This window comes from Schistocerca nitens, chromosome 1, assembly GCF_023898315.1.
Source record: "Schistocerca nitens isolate TAMUIC-IGC-003100 chromosome 1, iqSchNite1.1, whole genome shotgun sequence".
NCBI classification, from domain to species: Eukaryota; Metazoa; Arthropoda; class Insecta; order Orthoptera; family Acrididae; genus Schistocerca; species Schistocerca nitens.
In genome coordinates this window covers 646,834,241-646,848,608 of record NC_064614.1, presented here as the reverse complement: position 1 = coordinate 646,848,608, position 14,368 = coordinate 646,834,241, and the positions used below count along the sequence as shown (strand labels likewise).

Sequence of the window (14,368 nt, the reverse complement as noted above, 5' to 3'; positions counted from 1 at the left end):
TTTGATTGGTCCATTTATGTGCAGGGAATTCACCGACCGTTTTTCTAAATTTTCTCTCTTTCCCTAACTGCGCATTAAAATCACCCATTAAAATCTTTACATAATTTTGAGGGATTTGGAGACTGTATTCTCTAACACTTCCCATGACTTATTTACTTTTTCTGGATTTGTTTTATTCTCCTGGTTGATAGGCACGTGTGCGTTAATTAAACAGTACATTTTATTTGCACATTTCATGGAAATTGTCATTAGTCTGTTGTTTACTGGATTTACTTCGATTACGGAGCCAAGAATGTCTTGCGAAATTGCGAATGCAACACCCAGATGCGGAGTGTTTTTAAGAATTCTTTTGTCTGTTTTACTTTTAAACAATCGGTAGTTTCCAAAATCCATGGTATTCTCATCAGGCAACCTTGTTTCTTGCAGGGCTAAAATTTTGATATTTTGTTCTTTTAGTGTGTCTCCTAATTTATAGAGTTTTCCTGGTGTCAAGAGAGAGTTAATATTGATAGTGCCAAAAAATGTTTCGACCTTGGGCATGAGTCGGTCAAAAGACTTCGATTTCCTCTGGTTTGGGATATAGCGTTTCAGCCTAGTCTCCCCAGAATCCGATAGACTAGTTGCGCCACTGATGGCGGAGGATTTGTTACCACCTGGGGTAATTTTGTAATTACTCAAACGCTCCATAATAGTACTTAGAATCAAAGGGTTGAGCTCAGAAAAGCTCAGTGGTTAAGACTGGAGTAGTTAGTTCCAGAATTTGTATTACGGCCGCACCTCTGGTGAACAGACGCCGACCACAGTGCCGCTTGTTACAAGTCAGACGCAAGGTGGATTTATTGTATTATGTGCCTCTTCCGCTAGTTCCACCGTACCGAGATTCGTTCTCTCCGCCTTCACTACCGTTGAGGTCTTCGCTGTAACCCTAGCAAGGGGCCCTGACAGAGTACTATCACCCGGGCCAGGTGAACTCTGGTTTTTTAAACGAGGTTGTTACTCCTCCCCCTCCTCCTTCCTCATCACTTGCATAATGAGGCCCCGGGCTTGGGACCGGTACAGCGGAGTTCATTTTCCTTTCATTAATACGACAGAACTTCTAAAGTGCACCTCGAACAGAACAGAGAAGAACGAAAAACAGTAAAATCGTCATAACAATGCTTCTATTATAAACATTTTATTTGCTTCGATTTCATGGTATCCACAACGTCTTGCTCGAGTCCACGGTGCTTTACTAAAAACACAAATTACGTACGTACAATCGTCTTTTGTATTGTATCAGACCCTAACAACGGAGTCTGCAAAAATAGTTAAACGACCCAGTTATTTATGTATTCATTCAAACACATTTACTCTGGCCTTATTTGGAGTTTTTCGTTGCATGTATTCATGCGGCCAACACGACTCTGACTTATATTAACAGTCACTGCGGAAAGTAATCCTTACATTTACAGCTGGTATAATGCTGTTTTGCTGTTATAATACTAGTGCATCCTGAGAAGTAACGCCTCTGAATTTTTTATGTGAAAAGTCCCAAAGGTTTTTAAATAAAACAAACATATCATATCATTATTCTAAACATTTTACATCATTATTCTTCACGTTTGCGTATTTTTTTCTCAACATACTCTCCCTGCCAATGAACACATTTCTCCCAACGGTATACCAGTTTGTTCATACCGCCACTGTAGAATGTTTGACTTTGTTGACAGTGCCACAACCTTAGCTCTGCTTGCACCGCTTCACCATTATCGAAGTGAAGTCCTCGAAGGAAACTCAGATGGGGCCCAGTCGGGCCTGTACGGACGGTTATCGATGACAGTGAAACCAAGGCGTAGGATTCTTACAAAAGTCCCAGCACTTCCGTGTTGTCTGTCATTCTCATGCCGAAGGAGACGGTGTTCATTGTATGGATGAACTCTTCGAAATCGAAACCGATTACAGTGCGCTGTTTCTCACGCATAGACATAGTTACGTTACACACCGCTATGTTAGATGCTAGAATTCGGAGCCTTCTATCGGCAGAGGGCTCAAATATGTAGAAATCTACATCTGCTTGATTACTCTGCTATTCACAATAAAGTGGCTGGCAGAGGATTCAATGAACCACCTTCAAGCCGTCTCTCTACCGTTTCACTCTCTAACGGCTCTAACGGCACGCGGGAAAATCGAGCACTTAAATTTTACTGTGCGAGCCCTGATTTCTCTTATTTTATCGTAATGATCATTTATCCCTATGTAGGTGGGTGCCAACAGAATGTTTTCGCAATTGGAGGAGAAAACTGGTGATTGAAATTCCATGAGAAGATCCCGTCGCTACGAAAAACGCCTTTGTTTTAAGGATTGCCACTCCAATTCACGTATCATGTCTGTGATACTATCTCCCCTATTTCGCGATAATACAAAACGAGCTGCCCTTCTTTGTACTTTTTCGATGTCACCCGTCAGTCCCACCTGACGCGGATCCCCCACCGCACAGCAGTATTCCAGAATAGGGCAGACAAGTTTGGTGAAAGCAGTCTCTTTAATAGACCTGTTGCACCTTCTAAGTGTTCTGCCAGTGAATCGCAGTCTTTGGTGTGCTTTACCCACAATATTATTATATGTGATAGTTCCAATTTAGGTTATTTGTAATTGTAATCCCTAAGTATTTAGTTGAATTTACAGCCTTCACATTTGTGTGACTTATCGCGTAATCGAAATTTAGCTGATGTCTTTTAGTACTCATGTGAATAACTTCGCACTTTTCCTTATCCAGGGTTAATTGCCACTTTTCGCACCATACAGATATCTTGTCCAAATCATTTTGCAAGTCGTTTTGATCACATGATGACTTTACAAGACGTTAAATGACAGCATCATCTGCAAACAATCTAGTAGGGCTACTCAGATTGTCTCCTATGTCATTAATATAGATCAGGAAGTATAGAGGGCCTATATCATTTCCTTGAGGAACGCCGGATATTACTTCTGTTTTACTGGATGACTTTCCGTCTATTACTACGAACTGTGATCTTTCTGACAGGAAATCACGAATCCAGTCGCACAATTGAGGCGATACTCCGTAGGCACGCACTTTGGTTAGAAGACGCTTGTGAGGAACGGTGTCAAAAGCCTTCTGCAAATCTAAAAATATGGAATCATTTTGACATCCCCTGTCGATAGCACTTATTACTTCATGAGTATAAAGAGCTAGTTGTGTTTCACAAGAAGATATTTTCTGAAACGGTGCTGAATGTGTGTCAATAAATGGTTTTCTTCGAGGTATTTCATAATGTTCGGATACAGTATATGTTCCAAAACCCTACTTCAAATCGACGTTAGTGATATAGGCCTGTAATTCAGCAGATTACTCCTACTTTCCTTTTTGGGTATTGGTGTGAAATGAGCAAATATCCACTCTTTAGGTACGGAGATCTTTCTGTGAGCGAGTGTTTGTATATAATTGCTAAATATGGAGCTATTTTATCAGCATACTCTGAGAGGAACCTGACTGGTATACAATCTGGACTGAAGGCCTTGCCTTTATTAAGTGATTTAATCTGATTTGCTACGCCGAGGATATCTACCTCTTTGTTTCTCTTCTTTGCAGTTGTTGATTGGAATTCAGGAATATTTACTTTGTCTTCTTTGGTGAAGGAGTTTCGGAAAACGGTGTTTAATAACTCTGCTTTAGTGGCACTGTCATCAGTGACTTCCCAGTTGCTATCGCACAGTGAAGGTATTGATTGCGTCTTGCCACTGGTGTGCTTTATGTATGATCAGAATCTCTTTGGCTTTTATGCCATGAGGAATGAAGAAGTAGAATGTTAATAACATTTGTTTTATTTGAAAGGCTTTCAGACTTTTCACGTAAAAAATGCAGAGACATACTTTTCAACATGACTGTGCGACTCAAAGCGTCATGTCATACCGTAATTACAAATTAATGGACTATATTTCAACAAACACAGAATATAAATAGATGATTTTCCCACTATCACAAAGGATGCACAAAATATGATTTTATATTTCGCTGCACACAGTTTCTTATTGAAGACGTGTGTATTGTTCTCACAGAATTTGAAGTAATCGCTTGATTGTACCTAGTATGTGATTCAACACGTGTAAAAATAACAAGCCTACCATTTTTTTAAAAAAAAAACTTTTTTTTTACTTTGATAGCTGATATTTAGCGATTTTTATAAGCTGAATCCAAATCTAGCCTTGGTTTTTTTGTTTCACCCATAGTTTTCGAGCAATATGCTTTTTATTATATAGTATAAAAATCCTATACTATGCGGTAAACAGGCAAATTAATGAAACGCTTTCCTTGCTTCTCACTAACATTTCCCATATTGTCCGGGAAGTAATCAAGGTGACTGTTCAAAAAGTAAACGTTCTGGTTCATTAAACTTCTTTAACACTGTAGCTACAATAGAAACATATTCTAGGTCTTTTTTATGTCCTAAGAATTTTGTAACGACTTGCTTGAATGATAACCATGCTTCTTTCTCATTTAAGGTCATTGTGGATTCAAAGTTAACATCAAACATCAATTTTCTAATGTCAGGTCCTACAAAGACGCCTTCTTTTAGTTTAACTTCTGAAAAGTGTAGAAACTTTTCACAGAGATACTTAAACTATGGTCCATCTTTAGGCAAAGCCTTTACAAACTGTTTCAATAGGCCGAACTTTATATGCAGAGGTGGTAGGAGTACATTTTTTGGACCTATAAGGTTTTTGCATAGAATGTTCTTCTCACCAGGTTTCTAAGTCTGCCGCACAGGCCAGTTCTTTCTGCACCAGTGTTGCTCCCTAGCCCTACTGTCCAATTTACACAAGAAACATGGAAATTTGGTAAAGCCACCTTGACGATCAAGGAGCATGCATGTTACTTTTAGATCGCCACATATCATCCAACCACGAGCAGAATAGTCTATTTTATTTAGCACTATTTCTAGGTTTTCATAGCTTTCTTTCATATGTACAGAATGTCCAACAGGTATAAATGCATACATGTGACCACTGTGTAATAAAACAGCCTTTAAACTTGTTTTGGATGAATCAATAAACAGCCTCCACTCTTCCTTTTTGTATTCAATACCAAACTCACTTATCAGACCGGGATATCTGAGCAGTACACCAAATCATCTTCTTGTTGAAAAAACTTGGAAAATTGCCCCTCTCCCATTCTATATATGTATATATATGCTGGTTCCAGCTGCCAATAAGTTCTTTTCTTTTAATCTAGAGCAAAGGAATTCAGCTTTTTCTTTCGTTAAGCCCAGATCTCTAACCAAATCGTCAAGCTCGGTCTGAGTAAACAATTTGGAAATCATCATCATTTGGTTAATCTAAATCACGTTGTACATCATAAAATACTTCTGTTGGAATAGAATTTAAATCATCTGGTGGTTCAGGAACCGGCAAATCTGCACAATGCCCTAATGGTCGGATGGCGGACGGAATGTAGCTTATTACCTTCTTGTTTTTCGAATTATGACCAGTAATATCAACACTCAAAAGTAGCAATCATCGGAGTGATATCTTGGCTCTCTCTGTATCATAGCAACAGCAACTCTAAAGGCTTTTTTCTCCTTTTTGGACCATTTTCTCAGATCTTCAACACACACATACCTTATGCGGCGTCCAAGATTTATCTTCATCACCAAGTTTAGATCCAATGTATGATAGATAAAAATTTTTCACAAAGTCTGTAATTTCTTTGGTGTTTTTTAATCATAAATTTACCACGGATATAACAAAAACTGTCAGCAGAATTTTTACAACCACGATTAGACACTGTACTGAGCACATGTACAGGAAACGGGAAAGTAAGGTTAGGTTGACAGTAAACGAAACACCATCTGTTAATACCAAAATAGAATCGACCATATTTTGCCGGCAAATGTTTTTCAGCAGTCATGTGCATACATTACATCTCTTTTTTAAATTATTTTAACTATATAAAAGCTATTAAATTCTTTTAAAAATCGCTTAACATAATAAATTTAACGGCAAAATGTGAAGAAATGGTGGCTGATACAGTATTTTAAGTATCATGTTTGGATTTCCCACCCTAAAAAACATACAAATAAGGTATTTTCAGCAAACCAGTTTTTCCATCGTTGGCCTTTGTAATTTGTTTCAGTTCTGTGGATATTTAAACAATGGCTTTTACTCGACGTCAGTTCGAATGTGACACAAGTAATTTGATTACATGATACCCGGATATTACGGAAATTGATGTGCAGCGAGGTAAAGTGTAAGTGCTGAAACTGGCTTTAAAGTTTCCATTTGCGCTCATGAGACCGTTTTTCCTGGCTTTTCCACCCCATTCTTTTCGAGCACGAAACGCTAAGCACTTCGCCTTATTTCCGTATAGGAGTGCTCTTGCTCATCTCTATTCCGTAATAACATAAAATCCTTGTGTCTGAGATACCCATAGCACTTCAGCTTGTCGAGCTGAGTTCCATCATTACATTCCATCACCATCATTAAGAACTCTCTTAGCTGCTGCACCTATTTCACCACATCCCACCCTCCTCTCATTTTCATTAGTAAGCACCCTTCCCCAGAGTAACTTTAATCGCGAAATCATCCCCAAGATTTTTCCATCCTATCAATTGTAGCCAAGTATTTTTTTCTTCTTTTGCGAATCTTTCCTTCATCTACACTAGCACACTACACCGGGCACCACATTTAGTAGCACTGACCTACCCCTACTATTTCTGCCTTCTACTACCCCTTCCTGCGCCAAGTTAACAATTTTTGAATGCGATATCCTCATTTATTCGTCTTAGTGTTTCTTAGGTTTCAATTTCTTCTGGGTATCTCAGATGCAAAGATTTTATGAGTTGTTACGGAATTGAGGTGAGGAAGGGTACTTCTGTACGGAAATAAGGCAAAGTGGTTGTCATTTAAGACTGGATAGAATGGGGTGGAAATGTTAGGGAAAATGACTTCATGAGTACAGTTGCAAATTTTCACGCCAGTTTGGGCTGTCCACTTAATTTTTTTTTTTTTTAGTTTTCTTCGATAGCATTCCATTTCAAATCCTTACAGTTTCTTCTGCTCTAGGTTTCAGATGATCCTCGTTTCACTTCCTTCGATCCAGTATCTACATTTAGCAATTTTTCCCCATTTCGTTATCAGTATCAAAATGAGAAGAATTTTTTTACTAATGAAGGATATCTTCGCCTTCCTTTGTCCATACTGTGTCCTTTTGCTTCGCGGTTAGTAGATTATTTTCACTTCCTTGTCTACTGTCTCGTTCCCAATTTTTATTGATCACGTACCTCAATCGATAACAACGAATTCCTTATAGCGACACTTCGTTGTCTGCATGTTAAAACCTTTACTTATGAACTCGAGTAAAATTTCAAGTTGAAGTTTATGTCAAACACTATGGTCTACAATTATTTAACACTGTAAACTATTTAATCTTGAAAGCCAATGCATTTAAAAGAACGGTCATAAATGTCACTTATTCTGATACTCTCAAACTCACTCATCATGTAAGTGAACTATATATATTTACATAATGATGTTTCTGCGGAACCCTCAGAGAGGACTCCTGCACGCACTTGTATCACATTCTGTAATACCTTTCAAAGGGCCCCATGAATTTTTCTTACATCCAAAACCGTGAAGTAAACTTCACCTTCCTTCCAAAATGTTATTACATTCCTTCATTGCTTCTTCGATGTACAAGTTTAACAGTACATCTTTTAAATGAAGGTACCAGCTAACCATTTCCCGTGTGAGTGGAAGTTAACTGCCTCCTTTGCATCCATATCCTATCCATCCTGTCGAATGCTGTAACTGCACTACAAATTCAAAACACATCTCTTCAAAATATTACTTGACGATCTCATCAACATTATCCTCATATCACACAAAGCAGCTTATAATAACGGTGCATCTTCTTGGATCTCTTCGCCAATTTTTATTTTCGTTATTAAATATATGCTTCTTTTCTGTTCCTTTATATGGCAAGATTCTTATCAAACATATGCCTGCTCCACAAGAGTATTCTATTGCTTTCTGTCTAATTCGATGGATTTCCATCGAGTGTTGATGTCCATCCTTGTCTCGATGTCTTTCTGAGTGTTGCTCTTCTCGCGTTCCGTCTATTTGATAGGATTAACGTGCGGCGCATTCTAACCACAGACCTCCTTAATGTATGAGTAGCCCAACATAATCATCTGTTTATTAGCGTTACAACGGCGTTATAGTGTTTGTACAATAGACGTGGAAATTCATTTCTTTCTAATTGACCATTAGAGACCCTTTTTTTTATTTCGGTATTAGTAATTTCCTTGGAAAAATACAGCAGCAGTAAAAATTTTTAAACCTTTGTTTATGCCAAGAGGTATTGTAGATTTTCATCCACCTGCAAGGGTAATACATTTACGTCTTCCTCACTATTTTTGCAAGTAACACAATTCACTCCCATGGAGCTCCAACATCATTAACATATACAATTTATTGTTAACACCCTGCATTTTTCTCACGCACTTTTAGCACTTGTAATGCTGTCTAGTTTAGTCCTTTTTTGTTGAGTCATCAGTCTTTTGACTGGTTTGATGCGGCCCGCCACGAATTTCACTCCGGTGCCAACCTCTTCTTCTCAGAGTAGCATTTGCAACCTACCTCCTCAATTACTTGCTGAATGTATTCCAATCTCTGACTTCCTCTACAGTTTTTACTCTCTACAGCTCCCACTAGTATCATGCAAGTTATTCCCTGATGTCTTAACGTATGTCCTAGCATCCTCTCCCTTCTTCTTGTCAGTGCTTTCCACTATTCCTTTCCTCGCTGATTCTACGCAGAACGTCCTCACTCCTTATTTTGTCAGTCCACCTAATTTTCAGCATTCGTCTGTAACACCACATCTCAAATGCTCAATCCTTTTCTGTCGTGGTTTTACAACAGTCCACGTTTCACATCCATACTATGCTGGGCTCCAAACGTACATTCTTAGAAATTTCTTCCTCAAATCCAGCCCTTCGTTTTTATCTTGGTCAGGAATGCCCTTTTTGCAGTGGTAGACCGTTCCGTCCGTCATTGGTTATTTTACTGCGTAGGTGGCAGAATTCCTTAGCTTCACCTATTTCGTGGCCATCAATCCAGATGTTAACTTTCTCGCTGTTCTCATTTCTGCTACTTCTCATTACTTTCGTCTTTCTTCGATTTACTCTGAATCCATATTTTGTAGTCATTAAACTGTTCATTCCATTCAAGAGATCCTGTAATTCTTTTTGACTTTCATTCAGGATTGCAATGTCATCAGCGAATTTTATCATTGATATTCTCTCACCTTGAATTTTGAGTCCACTCCTGAAGCTTTCTTTTATTTCCATCATTGCTTCTTCGATGTACAGATTGAACTGTAGGGCGAAAGACTAGTCCTCGTCTTACACCCTTTTTAATCCGAGCATTTCGTTCTTGGTCGTCCACTCTTATTATTCCTTCCTTACTCTTGTTGATATTGTATATTACACCTCTCTCTCTATAGCTTACCCCTATTTGTCTCAGAATTTCGAACAGCTTGCATCATTTTACATTGTCGAACGCTTTTTACAGGTCGACAATTCCTGTGAACGTGTTTTGATTTTTCTTTAGTCTTGCTTCCATCATCACCACCTCTCTGGTGCCTTTACTTACCTAAAGCCAAAGTGATTGTCATGTAGCACATCCTCCTTTTTTCCATTCTTCTGTAAACTATTCTTGTAAACAACTTTGATGCATGAGCTGTTAAGCTGATTGTGTGATAATTCTCGCAGTTGTCACCTCTTGCAGTCTTCGGAATTGTCTGGATGATATTTTTCCGAAGGTCAGAAGGCATGTTGCCAGTCTCTTACATTCTACACACCAACATGGATAGCCCTTTTGTTGCCACTTCCCTCAATAATTTTAGGAATTCTGATGGAATGCCACCTATCCCTGCTGCGTTATTTGATCTTAAGTCTTCTAAAGCTCGCTCACATTCTGATTCTAGTAGTGGATCCCCTATTTATTGTGAATCGACTCGTGTTTCTTCTTTTACCACATTAGGCTTATCATCCCTTGCATAGAGGCCTTCAATGTACACTTTCCACGTATCTGCTCTCTCCTCTGCATTTAACAGTGGAATTCCGGTTCCTGTCTTAATGTTACCACCCTTGCTTTTAATTTCACAGAGCCGCACTGGGAGCCGCGTGGTCAAGGGCGCCTTGCAAGGTTCGCGCGGTTGCACCCGTCGGAGATTCGAGTCCTTCCTCGGGCAAGGGTGTGTATGTTGTCCTCAGCGTTAGTTTAAGTTAGATTAATTAGTGTGTAAGACTAGGGACCGATGACCTCAGCAGTTTGGTCCCATAGGAACTTACCACAAAAAATCCTTAATTTCACCATTTCGTCCTATCTTCCCTGCTCTTCCTATTTATTTCATTCCTCAGCGACTTGTATTTCTGTATTCCCGAACTTCTCTGAACATTTTTGTTTCTCCTTCCTTCATCGATCAACTGACGTATTTCTTCTCTTGCCATGGTTTCTTCGCAGTTACCTTCTTTTTACTTCTGTTTTTCTTCCCAACTTCTGTGATTGCCCTTTTTAGAGATGTCCATTCCTCCTCAACTGTACTGCCTACTGAGCTATTCCTCATTGCCGTGTCTATAAAATTAGAGAACTTCTACCACATCTTGTCATTCCTTGGCGCTTCTGTATCCCACTTTTTTGCGTATTGATTCTTCCTGACTAATCTCTTAAACTTTAGCCTCCTCTTCATCACTACTACATTGTTATCTGAGTCCATATCTGCCCCCGGGTGTGGACTGAAATCCAGTATCTGATTTCGGAATCTCTGTCTGACCATGATGTAATCTAACTGAAATATTCCCGTATCACCCGGCCTTTTCCAAGTATACCTCCTCCTCTTGTGATTTTTGGGCAGAGTAGTCGCTATTACTAGCTGACATTTATTACAGAACTCAATTAGTCTTTCTCCTCTCTCATTCCTTGTCCCAAGTCGATATTCTCCTGTAACCTTTTCTTCTGCTCCTTCCCCTACAACTGGATTCGCGTGACCTATGACTATTAGATTTTCATCTCACTTTACATACATTATTACTCTCTCAATATCCACATATACTTGTTCTACCTCTTCATCTTCAGCTTGCGATGTCGGCATGTATACCTGAACTATCGTTTTCGCTGTTGATTTGCTGTCGATTCTGATAAGGACAACACTACCACTCAACTGTAGACAGTAATATAGTCTCTGCCCTATCTCCCTATTCATAACGAATCCCATTTCCGTTTTTCCATTTTTTTGCTGCTGTTGATATTACCCTATACTCATCTGAGCAGAAAGCCTTGTTTTCTTTCCACTTCACTTCACGGAACTCTTATTATATCAGATTGAGCCTTTGCATTTCTCTTTAGTCCTTACAACTAGACAATTCAGTCTGTTCATTATAGTCTCCTTCATGTCAAAAACCTTGTAATTGTATTCATGTGCGCCTAGGTGTTCCACTTTTTAGAGAGGTGGGTAGTTCCGAGAGAGTGCAGATGTAGGTTGCATGTCTCAGCCGGGAAAACTGCCCATTGAATGGAACGCACTGTGTTTTTATCTTTGTTATAATGAGGGTGATTTATCTGTCAAGTATCTGTTATACAAATGGTTCAAATGGCTCTGAGCACTATGGGACTCAACTGCTGTGGTTATCAGTCCCCTAGAACTTAGAACTACTTAAACCTAACTAACCTAAGGACATCACACACATCCATGCCCGAGGCAGGATTCGAACCTGCGACCGTAGCAGTCGCACGGCTCCGGACTGCGCGCCTAGAACCGCGAGACCACCGCGGCCGGCATCTGATATACCATTGGAGTGGAAATAAAGACAGGGCAGTGTGTCCTCTCGCACTAGACCCTCAGAACTTAAGTGTACGAACGCAGGGGCCTTTAATGCGGCTCATATTCCTCCTGAACATTAAGACTTCACATACGTGTAATAGCGGCGTTAACTGTACTGCACACTGAGGTGACAAATGCCGTTCGATAGCTTCCAATTACGTGTCGGACCTTGTTTTGCCCAGGGTAGTGCAGAAACTCAACGTGACACGGATTCAAGAAGTCATTGGAAGTTCGATTTCCGGCTGGGGTCAGGGATTTTCACTTGCCTCGAGATAACTGGATGTTTGTGTTGTCATCATCATTTCATCATCAGTCATGAAAGTGGCAAGATTAGACTGAGCATCTGTGTCTACATAATAATACGAATAAACCCCGAAGATCAGTTATTTCATAGAGCTGATTTTTTGAGCGGTTTTTACAATCAAGTTAAACTGGCGTTGAAAAAACTCCGTTATAACCGAAAACCAGTTATTTGAGCGGTAATAACCATCCGTAGCAGTCTCACGTCGGTACGGTACTGATCTGTAACACAGGCGGGACGAGGTAGCAGCGCGGTGCGCCCCCGCCCGCCGCCTGGACCTACGGCACGGCGGGCGCGCTGGTCCGGCCGGTGCGCGGCGCGCATGCGCGGCCGGCTCGGGCGGGCTCGGCGCGCCGTCCCGGGCGGCGCGGCAGTGTGGGTCCGGCGGCGATGGCGAGCTGCTGGTGCGCCGCGGCCGCGCTGTGCGCGCTGCTCCCGCTGCCGCTGGCCGGCGCGTCGCACGGCGACGGCGACGCCGGCGACAACGCCACCGCGTGCCAGCCGGGCCTGCTGCTGCCCGTCTGGATGCCGCAGGACAACCTCAGCGCCGGCGACCGCGTCGCCCGCGGGCTCGTCTACTTCTTCGCCCTGCTCTACCTCTTCATCGGCGTCTCCATCATCAGCGACCGCTTCATGGCGGCCATCGAGGTCATCACGTCGCAGGAGAAGGAGATCACGGTGCGCAAAAAGTCCGGCGAGACGCAGATCCTGGTGGTGCGCGTGTGGAACGAGACCGTCGCCAACCTGACGCTGATGGCCCTCGGCTCCTCCGCGCCCGAGATCCTCCTCTCCATCATCGAGATCTACGCCAAGAACTTCAACGCGGGAGACCTCGGCCCCGGCACCATCGTGGGCAGCGCCGCCTACAACCTGTTTGTCATCATCGCCATCTGCGTCAGCGTCATCCCCGACGGCGAGGTGCGCAAGATCAAGCACCTGCGCGTCTTCTTCGTCACCGCCACGTGGTCGGTGTTCGCGTACATCTGGCTCTACGTCATCCTGTCGGTGTCGTCGTACGGCGTCGTGGACGTCTGGGAGGGCCTGCTCACGTTCATGTTCTTCCCCGCGACGGTGATCACGGCGTACATCGCCGACCGCCGGCTGCTCATCTACAAGTACCTGCACAAGGGCTACCGCATGAACCGGCGCGGCGTCATCGTCGAGTCGGAGGCGGGCGACGTCGAGATGAGCAAGGTGAACCATGTGGACGGCGCGCTGCGCTCGCTCGAGGAGGCGGCCGCCAGCGAGGAGGTGCGCGAGTTCGAGCAGTCGCGCCGCGAGTACATCCAGACGCTGCGCGACCTGCGCAAGCGCTACCCCGCCATGGACCTCGACCAGCTCGAGCTGATGGCCCAGGAGGAGGTGTGTAGCCGCCGCCGCCGCGCTGCGCCTGCCTAACACACCGGCTGCGAGCTGGCCACCGAGCAGCTCACACTGTCCCCTCGTTCTAACACACTGGAATCGCAAGCGAAAAAACCGAGCATCCTTTGACTGCAATGTCAGTGAGTCACAACCCGTAAAAAATTCCTGCGTGTAATAAATCTGAGGGGATACGGAATGGAACGACCACACAACCCCAACAGACTTCCGTATGTAAGTAGAATACTAGGAAAACGCAATCAATGTACAAAGGACATTGCTTACACACCCTCGTGTGAACCATCCTAGAATACCACTGAAGAGTATGGAACCCTTGCCAAGCAAAACGAGGGATTACTTTTGAATACATTATGGGAGTAGCAGTGATCAATGAGTTACAAATATTTACTATTAAAAACAGTCTTGATCACGATTTATTTATTATGGTGACCGGTTGGAGTGATTCTCCAGCAGAAAGAGGTTCCTACTCAATGGTCTGAAGATGACCACAGTAGTGGTCGAAACCGGTCATCTTAATAAATAAATCGTGATCAAGACTGTTTTCAATAGTAAATAAAACGAGGGATATTAAACGTACAAAACGAATTGCGCCAAGAATGTTTACAGGTTTGTTCGACTAGGGGAGAGAGTTATCTAGATGTTGGATAAACTGGACAGATAGGCATTTTAAGATGGGCGCAAATTATCCAGCGTATGCTTATAAAGTTTCAAGAACCAACATGAACTGAAATTTCTCATAATGAAGGATCGGAAGATACGATCTGTATTCGCTTTTAAGAAAATTTTAATAGCCAACATAGCATTCGACA

General features: G+C 42.0%; 1 protein-coding gene across 1 annotated transcript in view; it reads left to right on the top strand.

Annotated features, from left to right (window-relative positions):
* Positions 1-12,569: 12,569 nt before the first annotated feature.
* LOC126192695 (sodium/calcium exchanger 3) overlaps positions 12,570-14,368 on the top strand; it is a 244,711-nt gene continuing 242,912 nt past the window's right edge. The window contains exon 1 of the mRNA XM_049932627.1: positions 12,570-13,541. Coding sequence (XP_049788584.1) covers positions 12,570-13,541 — 972 coding nt within the window. The remainder of the gene's footprint in view (positions 13,542-14,368) is intronic.